Below are 20,041 nucleotides of genomic sequence, written 5' to 3' on the forward strand. Positions count from 1 at the left end.
ACACGTTGGTTTTTATATAAAAAATATTATATTAATATTTACCCAACTCCTATGTCATTTTGTTTCACACTGTTACCTTACAAACACATTTTTGAACCGATGCTATCTTAAATAGTGCATAATATCAGGGCTTCAATTTTACTTATCGAAACCAGCGGTTTCAAGATGAAGCATATTCTCTTCATGTGACTCACATTTTATGCACAAAATTTCTTCTTGAGCAGTTCGTTTACATATATACGTTTATATATATAGGTAGGTAGGTTGTATATTGACTCTATTATTTAACCAGACCATTCAATGAAGACTTGAAGTTGTAATGCAAGTAACAGAATAAGGACATGATTACTTGTTCACATTTTTAGAATTAGCACAAGAATCGGTGGCGGCATTCTGGGTACATAAATTACCATTCCTACAACCTAATTTGACTGAAATACAAGACGGATATTATCAAATATCACACTAAGCTGTACTGAAGTCTTACATATAAACTGTAATTTAAGCTGGGATTTTATCGCATAGCATTTAAACATGTATACCCACTACATGCATGGCATTTAAACATGTATACCCACTACATGCATGGCATTTAAACGTGAAATACTCTTTACTCTAAATACAAAGAGGATCCAGTTTAATAAAGTTTTGCCAAAATGACACATCATAAATAAGTATCCCAATTACAGTGAATATTTTGTTCCTAAAAGCTTAGAAAATTTTAGTAACAAAAAGAAAAACAACAGAAGGAAATAAAATATGGATAATAGGATACAGTCATTTAACTTCCGCACTGTGCATTTATCTGTGAGTTTAAATAGATGCAAGAATTTCTGTGGGGGATTACACTAGCTAACCTGTAAGATAGGAAGGAATTTTGCTCAAGGCACTGGTGGCAAAGAGAACACAAATACTTAGGTCAAGTCAGATAACACAGAAGATTACAAAGATAACAAGTGGGTAACAATATATGAGATAATACACAATTTCATAGCTTACAGAGATGTTATTTGAGTACAAGTAAGACACTAGACTACAGCTAATGCCTCTGATACCCTGGAATACCTGGATGGTGAAGCAACATAATAATGACATTTCCATATTTAGGCCCCTGGTATGACTCAAAATTTGCAGTAGTCCACTAGCACCAGGCAATTAAATTTCCTCTTGTGCAAGTAGCCTTCCTAATTTCAATAGTCTGACAGGTAAGCTTTCTTAGTATTGGTGGAATTTAACAAAGAAATAGAGGTATGACTTGCAAAACAAAATGCGTTAGTTTCAAACATTGTTGATTTTTCAGCACAAGTTTTGAAGAAATATTTAAGTGAATCCAGCAATGATGCACAAGGCCAACACAAATATGCACTGAATAAAACAATGCCAGAGGCAGACGGCACCTACCCCACTCTGAACAAATGTCATAAACCTTTTTTTTTTTTTGCATTAACAGCTATGAGAACAATAACTGAGCATAGAGTTATGATGACAATATTTTTATAAGATGGCTGCCACGGTGGCCATATTGCATAAATTTTTTTAACGTCCAACCAGACATCGTAAGCAATCTTTAAGTGGAAACCCAACAATATGCCCATCCATTCAGGAGAAGCAGCAATAACTGGCTTTTCTAGATATCATAATTAGTCCTTTCATGAGAACCCTGTGATGATATGACCATAATGTTGTACATTCAGGATCAGTAGCAATAACAAGATGTGGTGGCCATATTGGATGGATGTCTCCACTGAACCAATTTCTTTTAGGACCAACCAGACCATGTCATGAATGAATGTGTACAATTTCAAGGCAATCCTCTAAGTTGTTTTGGTGAAGTAGCAATAAACAAATTTGTGATAACAGTCAGAAAAACCAAAGACGATGAATAAAAGATGATGGGTGGACACAAATCCATTCCATTAGCTTAAAACTAAATGCAGTATTTAGAACTGGTCAGCCATTTTTATCAAAAAATAAAGTGACAAGAAACACAACAGTACAAGAATGGTTTAAACAAGAACTGGGACAAGTAAACTGTTCCCTGTATTTCCAAAAGGGTTACATATTAAATCCTGGTTTGATATATCTTTCTAGTACAAACGTACAAAAAGGTAATTTATGGTAGCAAGTTCCAAATTTCGTAAGAGGAATATATATGATTGAAAGTAACACGAATTAAGTAATCTTCAAAATCAAAGTACCTGAAAGTATAACTTTCTTGTCTTCAAGCTACACATCTTGTTGTATTATGCATCTGTCTGAAAAAATGATATTTCTTTGGCATGTACAACATTATATTGCATTGCTTTGAAAAAACTCCTGGATTTCTGGTGGGAAAGGCTAGATATATTTGAATCCATTAAAAACAAGTACACATATGGTATTTTCACCAAGTCTGAAAACAGTGATCACCGATCTTTATAACTGGCAATTTGTTTTAAGAGAAAACTCTCAATAGCACATAATCAAGCCATCAATGGGAATAAATTATGCAGCATGTGACCATTCCAATGTTGAACCCACTAGTCTAGTGATGATGATGCATGACAACTATTTGAAAATTCTCCATATATATATATATATATATATATATATATATATATATATATATATATATATATATATATATATATATATATATCTGTGTGTGTGTGTGTGTGTGTGTGTGTACAATTTCAGTAGCTCAATAATGGTTTTAAGTCATCCAGGTCAGTTGGGTATCTAACATAATTTTCATTCCCTCTTTGTCCATGAGCACCTGATTAACAATTAACACCTAATATGCAATATTGTGACAAATTAGAATTTGTGATTTATGGAAGGCTCTTTTGAGTCAACAACTCAGCTCTGATGATTATGACTAATGATGAAATACTGATAATTAATACAGGAACATTATATCATAAACAAAGTAGGTCTGAACCATAAATGTGTGCCTGGGGCAAGGTTGATTGACATGTATCCCTTCAAGCACTTCAAATGAAGTTGAGCACTTTGACAGTGCCAGGATATGTGTCTTGCACTGCCCCATTACTGGCAACAAAGTTTCAGTTTTGTTATGTTTCGTCTTGTAGCTAGAGAACCAGTGGACCAAAAAGCTGTTGTGATGAACTGTCAGAATCAAAGTCACTCAGGGTAAATGACCATTCTGTCTTCATTTTAAACATAAAGAATCATGGCACTATGAAGAGTTGGTGTGATCGGGTGGGGGGAGAGATTATCATTATGAAGGAATTATTAGAAACTATAACATCTTACACTCTTTTAGTAGTTAAATGTAATATATATAACATGGTTATGTGATTCATCATTCAAATAAGGCCCAGGTGGTAGGATTATATACAATCAATATGCATAAATGTTATTACTATATTAGTGACTGAACAATACAAAACTACTGGTTCATCTGTTAAACCATATTTATTAGACAAACTTTGTCAAATGCAATTACAAGCATCATTTTGGGGATTCAGTAGAAAGCATAAGCTTATTAGCACTGTATCCCACTCTTTTCAATGCTCAATGGACTAAAATAATGTTAAACATTTTTATCTGATAATATGATGAAACATAAATTTGCCATTTTTAATTACTGAGCCTAATTCATTCCACCCTTCATTGTGCCCACATATTTTGCCATCCACCTGTGCTGTGAAAGCAATAAGGGAACTCGTGAGGGCCCTAATTATAGTGAACAACTGATTACTTAAAAGAAAATATTATGTCATTGATGTAACAACTTTCTTTGAGCAAGAACTAACCCAGCCAATAAGCTATGTAGGCAGAGCCTTGTGACAATAGTCGGTAGACTACAATAATCCTTAGAATCAGATTAGCTTTAAAGTACAGAACTGACTATTACCAAATCCAACTAATCAACACTGTACATAACATGGAGTATTTACTGGTGACACTAATCCCATATGAATTACTGCATACTGAAAACCATTAGATAGTCTTACACGTTCTTAGATTGACGTCTCTGCCTTACAAGCGACCTTCTCTCTCTCTCTCTCTCTCTCTCTCTCTTCTGGGTATATACAGCACAACTGAATTACTCCAACCTTTTGTGTCATCCCAACGACGAACACCTTAACCATGCATGTATATTTCAATACAATAAAACTTACCATGTTCAGATATTTCTCAAGTTCTGAATTAATCAACTGCAATGTATTTAGGTCCCAATCTTCTTCCCCACTATCGTAACTGAACCTGTGAGCTGCCATCTTGTCATTTCACCTGAGTCAGAATACATGATTCATGATTTGGGAAGGTAGCAACCATGCTGTTAAAGAATTCCCTTGGTGTACAACACTGTCAACTTGATGAAACAAATTAACCCTGTTGAATGGAAAGCCTTCCAACAAGATCTCTCAAATGAAGAGGTTCAGAATCTCGCTAAACAACACACGGATTATTAGCCAGGTACCAACTTTATCCCATCTCCAACTATACACCTATCCCCACCACCCAAGCCTAGTATAGCGTGACCTCGAAATACTCTTGGCTGGTTGTGGGATCTATATGTATTCACTCCCGTGAAACTTGTCTTCCCCTAAAATAAAAATACACCTGTACACAGTCTAGGTTAGTTGTGAATGGCTTTGTTCCACTCAGGTGAGTGAGTGATGCATTACCATTCAAATGCTAAAATAACTGTCCACATTCCAATCTGAGTTACCTCCCATGGATAAACTGTCGCTATTACTGTCTATTGTGAACAAATTTCATACCACCTGTTGGATATATTTCATATACGCAATGAATCCATTGCCATGGGTCAATAACACATAAATATATAAGATGTCTGTTGTAAAGAATCCAACAAATCAAACTTGTGAATCTGACACAGTACAAGTGTCGTGAGGATACACCGTATTAAGTTTCACATCTGAAAGTTTTCTATCTAGGTAATCAATTATCTGTGTCATCAAGTGCAACTAAAAATAGAACATATCTTCGATAGAGAGAAAATCCACTGCTTGTATTTTTCCATACATGTACCTTAAGAGATCTGAACCCATTTCTGTCAAGAAATATAGAAATAATGTGAACAGTACCACGGGTATATTCTGGAGGGGACCCATCTCTACCCTCTTTTTGACGAGGAATTTGCTATATTCATAACAAGTTTGATTAATGATAATTCAAGTGCTTTTCTTGATATAAATGCGAAGACATACATTAATCTTGAGTGTACGGTTTGAAATTCATTAAACTCATTTGCTAGAGATTAAAAATGAATGCGGGCTTGATAATGTCCTATTTGAAATTGGGTCAATTTGAAGAGAAGTAACTATATCAATCCTGTATTGAATTTTGACTTTGACTAAAGTTAAGTAAATATACGATGTAAAAGCTTGTACTCAAGTTTTAGTAAACACACAATGTAAAGACTGACATTATTTTCAGTCAAATGTATACATTCAATCTTTTCAAGTTCGCTTTTGTGAGGTGTGATTCTATTTTTTTTAGTAAATTTATTTTCTCAATTTTTGTATATTTCCAGTGTGGCATACATATAGTTGACATTGTAATGAAATGAATATTGTAATCATTGTGAATATCAGACTGGTCAGAGAGGTAACTTGCACATTAGATTTAAACCAGTGCTAGTTTGACTGGTCAGAAAGGCAACTTGCACATTAAGTTTAAACCAGAGAGCTAATTTGACTGGTCAGAAAGGCAAATTGTGCATTAGATTTAAACCAGTGCTAGTTTGACTGGTCAGAAAGGCAACTTGCACATTAGGTTTAAACCAGAGAGCTAATTTGTCTGGTCAGAAAGGCAAATTGTGCATTAGATTTAAACCAGTGCTAATTTGACTGGTTAGAAAGGAAACTTGCATATTTGTTTTAAACCAAAGAGCTAATTTGACTGGTCAGAAAGGCAACTAACACATTAGGTTTAAGGGAAAAATTACTGATTTTTTTTGCAATTTATAAACCCTTAAGTAAAAAATCCTGTCATGATGGAAATCCAAAGCAAAAGTGGCGGATTGTCATTTCATCGGCAGATTACTCTATATTCAAATCATGCACAAAGTTACCTCAATTACCAACCATATCCAAAGAATACAGTGTAAACACGTCCAACATTAATATAGAGAAATAGATACAAAAATGGGATATTGTTATGGATCCTTACACAACTGCCAAATATGGTTTAAATTTTCCAACATAAGCCGTACAAAGCAATCTTTCTTTTCCAAGAATAATGATACAGTATCATCTTTCTTTGTAAATGAACAAACATACAAGGCTGGGTGGGTACTCATTGAAAAAGTTCATATCCTGTTAGTTATCGCCACCTCTAGCAAAGTGCTGCAGACATATACATGTCATGCAGCAGTGATACCTGCCAGGTGTGACTGTTGTCATATTTCAACATCATTAACACCATTAAGGAGGTGAGAACTGAGAAAACATTGTGTGTATTGTTTCCTCTGACACAAAGATGCTCTTTGTCAGATGAAGCACAATAACATGTTTATAAGAACCATACCTACTCGGCACAATAACATATTTACAAGAACCACAATCTGCTCCTGCCACCACAAAAAGTAGAACAGTCAGTGTAAGTTCAGGTTCCTCCCATTTTATTAAGGTGCCCTTTGATGGATTTGAAGGGGCAAACCAGAGCTATTAAAGATGGGCACATCACAAAGGGCCATGCCTATATAAAATGTTCTCTGAAGTGAATTAATTAGACAAACAGGCAATCACGGGCTATGACCCTTCAAAATGACAATATGAAATGTTGGAAACTAAACCCACTGAAGGTTGTGCCAAATCTGGTTGAAATCCTTCAATCCCTGGTGAAGTAATACCGTAGAAATCAAACTAAGGAGGATGGACAGTCAGGGGGCAGAACTTGTGTATATATGAGCTCAGAAAATGCATTAGATCCAGCAGATGCAGGGACTCATCACTGCTATGCCACATTTTAAATTTTTTTTAAATCCAACAAACCCAGGTTAAGTTACGCTGTAGAAACCAAAGTCAGAAGGACCAATAATATGGGGATATAACTCCTGCAAAAGATGTCACAAACCCAAATCAAACTCTTCTAAGGTCACATCAATATAAAGTGACTTAACAAATTTGGCTGAAATCCAACAAACCTTGGTAAAGTTCGGCTGTAGAAACTAAAGTCAGGAATTGGGGAGCATTTTTCATGTAAATGATGTCATGGAATGCTGGGAACTGAACTCCTTCAAAGTTTCATCAATGCAAAGACACATACCAAAAATTTGGTCAAAATCCAGCAATCCCCTGTAACATTATCTTGCAAATAGCAAATTGTTGATGGACAGATGAACAGTAAAATGAAAATCGGACATGATAACTATAGGGCTCCAATAATTGTGTTCAGCAGGGCACTAATAATGTATTGATGTTTTACAGGTCTGCATAATCATCTCTCCGAAAGTCAATGTTCAAATCCTCCAGTTAAATGAAAGCCTCCAAATACATTTTGTCACAAGTGATTACAAAATTTTATTTACTTCATATTTTATTTACTTTAGATGACAATGGTTTGGAAAGCTACAAACATCATCTTTATTATGATTCAATTCTGAATGAAATAGATCCTGGTTCTTTGGTGCTCGTTTTAAGTGACTGTGACTGCATAAAGATTCTAATTTTGTGCAATGGTCCCTTACTGTACAGCAGCATGGTCCCTTTTAAATAGGTTGATATGGTGATGGATCTAGTTACATTATTTAAAAACATCACAACAGTCCCTCATTATAACTCTGTCCATGATTACCATATAGTATGTGACCCTACAATGAAATATATTCTGTACAGGTCCAATTGAAAGTATTATGTAATGCTTTTAGTGCAGACAGTCTTGTGCAACATTAAATGAAGCAATACTAACAGTGTCCATCGTTTTTTTAATGCAATTTGTGTATCAACTCTTGACACCAATTAATCCTTTAGTGAATATTAGGACATGCTGACCTCTGTTTAAATCATCTACACAATTATATAACTTACATAGAGGTACTTCAAAGTTTAAATGCAAATATTTACTTTATGGACTTATTCATCAACATCAAATATTTTGCATCGACTGAATCAATCAGTTTCAAGTAATGCAGGTCCATTAACCTGTATCCCTCACAATGATAACAGATGAAATAATAGTTGAAAGGTGAATGCTATATTAGATATCTACTGCACAGGTTTACTCAAAACCAATCCCTCTAAAATAGGCTTCAGCAATATCCACTGTATCAATATACATATATCCATATCCATGTCCACTCAAAGTAAGAGTAGACTAGATGCAGACGATAAGGCACACAAAGCAGACACCATATAATCCTTTCCCATTTCCTACTAGAGTATGAAACAAAGTAATGTCTGTCTGTAATAACATGTGAAAGATTTGTCTGTAAATAGCGGTTGTGTCAGAGCTTACATCAAGGGTCAAGTTAATCTGTGTAGATATGGTACAAGGGGCAATAAAACTCCAGCTTGTCATGTATATCTAACAAACTGCAGTAGAGAATGGGGATAGCTTATTAAATGCTAGATAGTTTTGATCAAGCAGAGGTAAAGAAAGATAGTTTGGAGGTTACTAATGTTTCTGATGTTATAAGCTGTTAAAAGCCATTGCATCTCATTTGATTTACTATCTAACAACATTAGCCTCTGACAGATCATGGTCTACCATATACAACAAGATCTTCAATTACAAGGGGTCAGTCATGATATATCCAATAAAATTTGGTAATTAAAATACCCCATCATGCAACAGTGATATACAAACTTGGCATCAGCCAATAAACAAGTCTATATCATACAGAAGCCTTCCAGACAGCAGAGTATAGCAAATAGCGCCATGACATCATAGGGCATGATAATGTAGAGGGTTCCCTTAAGTTTGGTTGGCAGAAAGACCATAGGCTTACTCCACATTTGATTGAATACATTTGTTTACCAGAAGTTCGGTATATATACACTGAAATTTATTGCAGTAGTCATTGATCATGATAAGTCTTTATACACAGACATGTAATTAAGCACTTAAAAACCAAGACACCTACCTGCATTTAAAAAAAAAAGTTTCCACAATGGAACCACGATAAGTTGTATGGTTTTGTCGTTGAATATGAATAAAACAAAATTAAATGATTCTGTCTCCAGCTTCTTATGCACATAATCTTTTATAAACAAAGGAAATGTAAAGTTCAGTGACAAAAGCTGGCAACAACTTGCATCACCGTCTCACTCTGCATAATGGATTTACAATGATGACGACAAGAAATGGCTAAATGTCCATAGCTTTTACATGCTATCTTTCAGATAAAATTTACATGGCAGTCAAAATTGTTTTATCAAGATTAACCTGTACCAAATCTCTGTCTCTCTCTCTCTCTCTCTCTCTCTATATATATATATATATATATATATATCTGCTGTATTTATGATATACTGTGAGATTTATAAATTTTTCATTCAAATGAAATGAGAATTGCCAAGTTGATGAAAATTTATACGAGTGGCATATCCTTGTTACTGCATACATACTATACATATATTTTAATTATATCACACATATTTGCGCTTTAAATGGAAAGCCCAAAGGAGTTAATGAAATTGTGTTTTATTTTAAATTCATTTAGAAAACGGATATAATTTATACTTGTATCATTCTTTTCATGCTCACTAATGATTAATGAGTGGAAATGCATAAGAATTAACAGCACACAGTTCAATTGTGTATGTATGCGTACATGTATTAGTTTACATGGGCGGATCACAATTTGACATACCAGTGGTATATCAGAACTTTAAAAGCCATTTTATTTTTAATGTGTGTCTGTGTGTGTGTGTGTGTGTATGAGTGTGTGTGTGTGTATATATATATATATATATATATATATATATATATATATATATATATATATATATATATATATATAAGGAAAGTGACAGTCTTAATGACCTAGATTATATACCCAACATCAATATGGGGTATACAATTAACACTGCCGATTCAATGGCTTAAGATGATATACAGATCATCTTCCTTTGTCACCATGGTGGTTCTGCCAAACAGCTCTGCCAACGCTTAGTTGTGACGTTATACAGGGAATCTCCAGTGTTCGCTATTGTGTGTATAATTCATGCAGTTTGTAAGTTTAGGTATCCCCTACTCCTAAATTATAGGCTAAACATGACAAGTATATTTGACAGAGAAAAACCCAGGAAGAACCACTGACCACTGGGAAGCTACTGGCAAGCTTTCTCACATACCCATGTTGGCTGAGCCAAGACTCAATCCTGCACTATAGAGGTGAGATGTTAGTGATATGTATGAAAGAGTCCAGTTGATAATCTATACAAATACTGGATTCCATGTCTTTAGAAGCAGGTAGCTAACATTATGATATCAGGCTGTGCAGTAATGTAATGTTTCCCAAACATATGAAAATTGGATGCAATGAAACTCAAAAGATTGGAAAAGAATTTGATAGGAAAAAGTGACCTTGATCTTTTCCATTTTTTTGGGACTGGAATAAGGATCTTAACACTTTTCATACTAAGTCTAGTGAACTTTTGTAAATCATAATGATAGAGAAATTAAAAGATTCAAATATGGTCTGTAAAAGAAGAACATGACTTGCTAAATCAATTTACTCGGTATGCATCTATTGATGTAGTTTTTAAGTTTATTTTCCAACAAAAGGCAAGGACTATTTAAACTTCATTGCTTTCTTTTTAAAAGTGCATCAGATCTTATAGATAACAAGAGTCTCTCAAAGGGATTAATGTTCTATTGGCTAAACAATAATTTCCAGGAATCAAAGATAAGACAATTAACTATTTAACTGCTGAAAGTTGAAACCATCTATGATATTCTTGAGCAATAAAATAATTTTCAAGATGGCCACCATGGCAGCCATATTGGAGTTAATATCAGCACCAAGTATACACTATAAGAACTATATGAAATTCCAATTAAGGGTGATTAGCAACAGTAAGACTTTATAGATGGCTGCCAAGGCAATTGGAGTAAAGTATCTTGCCCAAGGACACACCATGATGATGGCAGGATTCAAAACTGCACTAATTCTGTTGCAAGTCAAGTCACTGTACCTCCTTACCATCCATCCAGGAGGAGTAGTGTTATCAAGGCGGCCATACTGCAGGTCAGATAAGCATAATAGGACCAATGAGACAATGTACCTATGTTTTATGGCAATCCTTGTAGTTCAGGAGGAGGAGGAGGAGCCAATACAAACATGCTAATGGACAAAAAGACAATCGATAGGTGACAGACAACAGGCCATCCCGCAAGTTCTTCTGGTCTATGACCAGTAGAGCTTAAAATGAAGGATAGGTGATAATCAAAGATAAGATCATATTTGTGTCTACATTTTGTCCAATACAATTTACAAAGAGCAAACATATCTAATTAGTTGTACTGGTAGTGTTGTTTTTAATGAGCAGACTTCAAATGTGTATGCTTCCAGTTAAAATGAACTCTACATGTGCATAAATATGTTTACTGGTTCAATGAAGTATATCCAAATTCAAACAAGTATGTCTGTTTCCTTTTGTGGCATGTGTAAAGGTGAAAAGTTCATATGGAAAATTATTTTCCTGCACTGTATAATGTCCTTTTTCTTAAAACACAAAATTATTTTTTTTTAAATTTAATTATAAGGATAGTAGTGCATTTAAAATTTACCAAAAACAAATAGGCATAACTAGTTTTCTGCACATTTCAAATACTCTGGATTCCCATTCTGATGACCATGGTAGTAAAACACTTATGGACAAAATCTATGAAGGATGTTCTTCTATGATTAATTAAAACAGACATTGACTGACACTTATTAGAAAACAAAACAGCTCCCAAGCACATCTTTCTATTTTTATTGATTTTAATTTTACATTTGTTCCACAGATAACATCAACAGTTTGGTGAAACCTGGAATGTTCTGGCACATACCACCAACTGACCTCCCCCCCCCTTTCCCCATTACACACATTTCAGGTTACCAGCTGGGAAGCTTTAGTCCTTATCAAGAACACTAGAAAAGACACAGTATGGATGGTCTGCCTGGTACCTGCTGGTGCATACATCTAAATACACTAATGACTGGTATAAATTTTTGACCCAAGATAACACCAAACCTTGACCCAAGATAACACTGCTTCTTTTCTCTACTGCATGCCTAGTTTTGGCTGTTTTATTTTAGTCCACAAGAAGATATTACATATTGCAAAAACACAAGAAGTGAAGCAATGAATCAGTCTCTTTTTATAAACCCTTACCCTCATTACATATAAACATCAAAACAAATTTAACTCAGATGGTTCACAGAGCTGTCGTTAAATAAAAACAAATTGACAACAGAAAAGATAGGACCAATCTTGATTAAAATTTTGTGGTAGTTTAAGCAGTTATGTATTTTTAAAGCAAGTGGGAAAGTATAATGTTGGCCCTAAATAATAAAATAAAGAACCAGTTGCTACTGACCTACAAAAGGAGGAGCTATAGTGCCATCTGTTTTTACTGTAAATTTGTGTAACCGTAAATTATATCCCAGATATAATTCATTGTTTCTGTACTGCAAGCAGTAGCCATAGCAATAATACCAGAAAGAGCTACAAAAAACATTTGTAATCAATGGTGAGTGAGTAATGAGCAAAATGAATGAATTATTTAATTTAAAAAGTGTAACAGATGATGACTTTATTTGATTGTGGTTGTCCTATTTTCACTCTTATTGGTTTAACCCACTTTGGATCAGTGTTCTTAGGCAGTGTATCCAGTAAGATTCCTTTTCCTTCCTGGTTTTGGAACTCCATTTGGCGATTGTGAGAAATTGCAGTCAGTGTTAAACCAATGGGAGTGTCTCAAGGGGAAAGAGAAATGTCCTGCAAATGGACTTCTGTCCAACTTCTTTGTCATTTAATCAGATCTGTGAAGATTTTATTTTTTTGTGTAGCTTTGTCATAGCCTCGGTTCACAAAATGTTCAGATGACACTTCTGACCATTTTGGAATGTTTCATCATCAAAACAAATCCTGTGTATCCTCAAGTACCTGGGTAATGGGAAGTTCTGAATGCAGTGTTTTGGATGACAACTTATTGGGAGACGAGACTGGTATTTATCAGTTAGCTTTGAGTAGATGTCTGTATGGAATTTGTCTACCAGTTTGAATGTTGTGTCCCCAAAATCAATGAGAAGAAAAAATAAAAGGTGGAGGACAAATTGTTGGTTGTAATATATAATATTCAATTTGAATGCCATTCAACACTTGACAGTTAAAAAAAACATTCTTATCTTGAATTCATGGAAATTCTTTTCGGACAGTTCAGCATAACCCCCTTCAGGAGAATCTTGTTACATTTTTCTCTACGGGTAAATTGTAAAGTATTAAACAACTATTATGTATTACCAGTATATCGGTGTCGGTGATCTAAAGGATAGTGAAACTTGGTTCTTCTAAGTTTTAGAAAATTTTAATAATAATACACTCAACTCATCAAGGCAATTTCATTTCTCCACTTAAGTGGTACCAATCTGTCTCACCTCATCAATGCAGAGCCATACAGTTGTGTCTTAAAACACAAGTGCAAAAATAACATTATTTTACAATGATGACCACAAAATACTACGAGTAAAAACAAAGATATTTTGGCAAAAATGTATATGTATAAAGACAATCACACACCGTAAAAACATAGTAATATTTTTTCAACCTACAGCTGTTTGGCTTTTAGCAACACTTTGAACAAATTAATTGCTACGTTGTGCCAAACAAATGAGTGCTAGGTGCCTTTTACAAGACACACCTAGGTAACTGACCCAGGCCAGCCTGGGTGGGAGTCGAATACTCAACCATTACTAAGCTATATTGGTACATGTAGCTCCAAGTTTACTGAATATATGACATATTCAAATAACATATTCTGAAATCAAGGTAGACTGACATGTTGAAAAGATCTTTTGATACAACTTCATATTTTCTAATGATTATGACTTTTTTTACAAATCATTATTCAATTATCATTATCTACTACATTAAAAAACAATACATCACTTACCTCAATCTCCTGAGAAATGAAATACCACACAAATTATACTAATGAATGAAATGAATCAAATATCCTGTTTGGGAAAGTGTTCTGTGTATACTATGCATTCAAGGTATCTTACTGACCTATCATTCTGCGTCATTATACACATTGAATTAGTAAACAACATGGAAACAAGATGTTTACCAAGTCCGAATTATTTCTACACTCCTTGACCTCAACCTTCTTCTTACTATACAATCCCACAGAAATACAATCCCACCGAAGGACTGGAGACACACTTTCTCTGTAGTGTACCAATTCTGTGATTTTATAAAGACTTTTTAATTATTAATCAACTAAGTGGCAAGACTTAACATGAGGGTAAATACAGCATCCCCCTGTGATGGTAGACCTACACACTTTTATTCCCCATGGGCTGACACTATTACAAGAGGTAAACACGTCAATTTGTGATAAATTTGAAACCTAATTGTTCCCTGTCATTCACCACTAAACTATCCAGGGCTGAAACTTCCTGTCCAGTGTCTTACATCAACAGACTAACTGGAGTTTGATAGTAGGACTGAGGGGTCCCTCAGGTTTCAATTACAAGTCTGTGGTATTTTTAGCTGATGCTCTCCCATAAATGCAGAATGACTGTGGTCACACACTATTCCTTGTCAATGAATGTACACTGGCATCTAAATAAATCTGTCAAAGAAATCAGCAATTTCGCTGCAGTGGTAAAATGTGCAGATGCTTGGTTGAATAAATGCTAAATTTACAGTGCATGCATGTACTATTTTTGGTGACGATTAATTACGTTAAATTAACGCAATCGTACGAGTTACTCCATACACTCTGATTCCCACCATTTGAACTGATGGCTCTTAGTAAAAGGTTAATATATGAAATATTTCAACCTGAAATTAAATAACTGCAAGCCAATTACAGTATTGACTCAGTGATCTTACCTCCATATATATATATCACATTTTATAACCACTTGTAACTGGAAGGATATAATGCAGGTCTTTACAGTTTTGATAATCTGAATAAAAAATTTAAAAATCCTGATCATTTTATGCAACACAAAGGAAATTCAATACTTTTCAAAACAATTTTGAAAACAGTATCCTTGTCAAAACTAAAATAAAATCTTGTTTATGTTTTATAAATTGTTTGTTGTCATTGGTTAACACCACTTTAAGGCCTCAAAAATGTACGTTTCCTATTGCACTGGTTTTAAAACCAGGTTAGGTAATTATTTTTTTAACATGATATTATTATAATGATAAGTATATATATATATATATATATATATATATATATATATATATATATATATATATATATATATATATATAATAACATATTATTATAATGATAAGTATATATAATGTAATGAATTATATATATAATGCATAATATATATATATAATAACATTATATTATTATAATGATAATTATATACAATGTACTATATATAATTTAGTGCAAAAGAAAGCCATCGCCGCCAAAAATATATCGCTGAAGAATATAAGTAAATATAAAATAAACCAGAAAAACCTACAATAATACCAACATGCTTGTAAAATAATAATAATAAGTCTCCAACAATAAGATCAATACTCGGATAAAACAAAGGAGGCATAAATGAAACAAGCAAATGTCCATTGAAACAAACATACACCAATGATACAAATAAACACCAAACAAAATAAACAGTATTTAATCAATAAAATCATTACTAAAATTAAACAAGGCACAATCAAAACAGAAAATATCTACGGAAACAAACAACATACCAATGGAACAAGCAAATGCCATATGAAATAAATGGTATTTAAACAATAAGATTAACACTGAAATAAATGAGACACAAACAAAACAGACAAATGTCAACAGAAACAAACCACATACCAATGAAACAAGCAAACATCAAACAAAGTAATGGTATTTACATGAAAGAAACAAACACAAACTGACTAAGCAAATGTAAAATATACAAAGGTAACAATAGAAATGTCAATTAAAAAATCTCCATATATATATATATATATATATATATATATATATATATATATATATATATATATATATACAATACCCATGCGCAAACACTACTGAGAAATGAACGAAACATGACAGTCAAATGATCAACTTTGTCAAAAGAACAGGGCACCCTTGCATTGTGAGGGGAGATTACAGCCAAGAGTGCAAAATACTTCAAAATGGCACATGATGTACTAGAACAGAAGTTTTTGTCTCATTTGTTTTATTTCAGTATTGATTTTATTCTTTAAATACAGTTTACCGGTACTTCATTTGAAGGTTGCTTGCTTCATTGTATCTTCTTTGTTTCATCTGAAATTTGTTTCGTTTTTGTGCATCCCTTGTTTTGTCTGAATATTGATTTTATTGTCTGAGCTTGAATATTATTATTTTACAAGCATGTTGGTTTCATTGTTGCATTTCTTGGTTTATTTTATATTTCAGTGATATATTTTTGGCGATGATGGTTTTCCATATTAAGCACATCAAGTAGTGGGATAAACTGGCTCAATCAGATGCATAAATCAATTTCAGGACTTTTTTCTCTGCATGTTTTTTTTAACTTTGGGGGGAAAAAATGCTACATTTGGCAACGAAAAATATGGATGGTCACCCAACCAAAGACACACAATATATTTTATTTTTGGTCGAATGGCTAGATTTTGTCAGGAAAAATTTCAATTTTGATAGAATAAGCAATTTTTGTTTCCTTCAGTGTAGGATTTACTATACAGACCAGACTATAATGTTATATTAATCCTGTAATTTAATTTCATATATGAATCAGTGATGTCCATTCAACAGAACTACAGCAGCTCAGTGGTTAACATGCCAAATCCTGACCAAAGTGTGCTGGGTTCAATCGTATCATCGAGTCAGCTTGGAATAGGCTACAGAGATTCGTACTTGGGCAGGGCAATTTTCTCCATTTGCTTTGGGATTAATTAGTCTACTTGTGTTGCTATGCCAGACCCAGTGGTCCATACGATACCTGCTTTTAAAACCAAAGTTTTGGAAAGCAAATAAATCCCACAATTGCAATTTGTTTTAATGAATGAAAGAAAAAAAGTTCTATGGCAGTAAGAGCAGGGATTGACCCTTGACTTTCCAATGTTTTTTGATAAGTGCCACCATGAAATTGTACCTGATATTTTGTGGATCAGTTATCAGACAGTCACCCCATCAGTTCCAGATCACTGACATGCGTTCCCTTGGTGGAAGTATGAAACTTCAGCACTGACTTAAGTACCGATGGAACTAAATGGGTTATGACACTAACACAGCATTTCATTTCGACCACACAAATTTGACTGCAGACATTGTTTAATTTGAATACAGTGTGTAGTTTAACTAACATGTCATCATTACATGGACCTGTATGACATGTCTGCATGCAACAAGTCAAATATCTCTGCACCTGTCCCTCACAAAATTATCAATGTATTATACATACAATTTATCAAATGTAATATTTACCTCATCAAATATAATTGATCCCCCTCACCCCCCAAAAAATCACATTTCAATTCAATTTACAGGATCAAACTGTCTGTGCAGGTTTTAAGACTTTTAGTGTTGACCTGTAGATTAATGCCTAGATTAATTGATGTGTATCACTATCACGATATTTATCTCTGCTGATGAGAAATGCAAGATGATGCATGATGTAAACCAAACAAATCATGACACGTAACAAAATCAATGTACCAATACAATTTATCAAATCACAACATTTAACAAAATCAAATAAAAAAACAGACTTTTTTTTAAAAAATGACTACTATTTTTCTCCTTGTTTTTACAAAGAGAGGATGATAAATAATCGGATTAGGGATAAACATCGAACATACAGCTTAGAAAAACAGTGATGTTCTGTATTCAACAGCACATGCTTAAAGGTACACTCGTATTCTCCCAAAGTATAATCTCTATCCCATACATCCTCAAGGACTTCTGGAGTGCTCCAACATTCAATGGAGGGATTTAATTCAATAACAAAAACATTGCACATTTTTCTACCTTATTTACTAAGTCAAGTGCAATGAACTCTGAAAAAGACTAAAGCTCGCTTTCTGACCAATATTTACCAGTCTAGAATAACTCTGAATATTAGCTCAGGCAACAGACAAGTTCAATATACAAAACAAAACATAGTTCTATTCACTGCTTTTCATAATACGTTTCATGCCTACAGTTTCTAAATGATGTACATATCTGTACAACAGTTAAATTAAAAATAATGAATAATGACAATAGTGTACAAATTACTTGCAAATGACCACACAAGAAGAATACATCAAAATAAATGTATAATTTGCCTTTAGAATACAGCATTTACTTAGAGATGATAAAATCATATACAGTTCACCTACACAAAGTTGTCAAAATTGAGCTGCAGTGGCTCAGTGGTTAATGCTTTGGATTCATGACCAGAATGTGCAGTTTCGATGCCCATCATTGAATCAACTCAATTTGGCTATTGCGGTGTGGCCTTGGGCAAGGCAATATACTTTACTTGCTGGTACTGGCTCACTTCCCACTATCGGATCAGTTGGTATTGGCTACCACAGTGTACCTATGGGCAAGGCATGACTTTACTTGCTGGTATTGGCTACCACAGTGTACCTATGGGTAAGGCATGACATACTTGCTGGTATTGGCTACCAGTGTACCTATGGGCAAGGCATGACTTTACTTGCTGGTATTGGCTACCACAGTGTACCTATGGGCAAGACATGACTTTACTTGCTGGTATTGGCTACCACTGTGTACCTATGGGCAAGGCATGACTTTACTTGCTGGTATTGACTACCAGTGTACCTATGGGCAAGGCATGACTTTACTTGCTGGTATTGACTACCAGTGTACCTATGGGCAAGGCATGACTTTACTTGCTGGTATTGGCTACCAGTGTACCTATGGGCAAGGTATGACTTTACTTGCTGGTATTGACTACCACAGTGTACCTATGGGCAAGGCATGACTTTACTTGCTGGTATTGGCTCACTTCCTGCCATCAGATCTACAAAAGACTGGCTTCCATACTGTGTCTTTGGGCAAAGTACTAGACTCTGCTTGCATCAGCACAATATTGCCTTCATGTACAGTACCATAAAATGCCAAACCAAATTTATCATGAATTAGCCTGTTCACATATTTAACATTCTTTCTTTCAAAAGAGCTAAGAGCTGAACCAAAAGACCATTTTTGTCCTTAAATTCACTGAGAGAGAGAGAGTGCAGTTTGAAATCCCAAGCATGCAGGGCCTCTGATACGCTTTGCATTTGTTGCCAAATGTGAAAGAATTATTAAAGTGACTCTATTTTTTACTGACTGGCAAATGTTGCTGGTGACAAATTTCTATAAACGAAATTTTTAATTTATCAATGATATAAGTGACTTGGGCCACTTAATACCTGATTTCACTATCTGCAGAAGTCATCATGTCAGTAGATGATGAAAAAAACGTCGAACATGACTGCAGCTAACTGCAGTTTGTTAGTTGGTTTTGAGAAGCAATTAAATACAATTAGTAGGAAATAAGGAATGACCAGGGGATGTACTCTATTGCTGAACAGGTCAGCAAAATGATTTGGTGTGATTTGCGTGTGTTGTTAATTTATCGTTGTTGCAAACTATGAGTGTGAGACAGACTTGGGATTATTTACTTACATAAGATGTTTCTGTGGTCTGAACTTAAATGAGTATCACAGGATGCCACTATAAGGATGCCAGTCATCAACTGTAAAGGGCCAGAGTCACTTATATCAATGAAAAATTCACTTCATAAAACAAGTCTGTATCAAGCACAAAGAATATGGCTAATCTAGCTCTGAAAAACAAAGATTTATATCCAGCTGCATCTGAGGCAACTACCAGGTTACCTGTTGCCCCTATTTCTACTGCAGACTGTGATGGGGGATCAGTCGTC

The 20,041-nt window shown here is 34.3% G+C and overlaps 2 protein-coding genes across 7 annotated transcripts in view; one reads left to right on the plus strand and one right to left on the minus strand.

The window, feature by feature from the left end:
* Window positions 1–20,041, plus strand: part of LOC149805565 (uncharacterized) — a 460,129-nt gene that overhangs the window by 176,635 nt on the left and 263,453 nt on the right. The gene's annotated exons all lie outside the window — the stretch shown is intronic.
* Window positions 1–20,041, minus strand: part of LOC149805567 (apoptosis-stimulating of p53 protein 2-like) — a 238,937-nt gene that overhangs the window by 39,394 nt on the left and 179,502 nt on the right. The window contains exon 1 of one of the 6 annotated variants that reach the window (XM_089950173.1): window positions 14,083–14,215. The exons of 4 other annotated variants lie outside the window; for them this stretch is intronic. Coding sequence is in view for 1 of the 2 variants with exons in the window: in XM_089950172.1 (XP_089806298.1) it covers window positions 4,128–4,226 (99 nt within the window). In the remaining variant the exon portion in view is untranslated. Of the gene's footprint in view, window positions 1–4,127; window positions 4,610–14,082; window positions 14,216–20,041 lie in introns of those variants that run through there. One more of the 6 variants, XM_089950172.1, reaches the window with a different exon arrangement.

Source organism: Sinohyriopsis cumingii, chromosome 2 (assembly GCF_028554795.1).
Source record: "Sinohyriopsis cumingii isolate HCF-2022 chromosome 2, ASM2855479v2, whole genome shotgun sequence".
Taxonomy (NCBI): Eukaryota; Metazoa; Mollusca; class Bivalvia; order Unionida; family Unionidae; genus Sinohyriopsis; species Sinohyriopsis cumingii.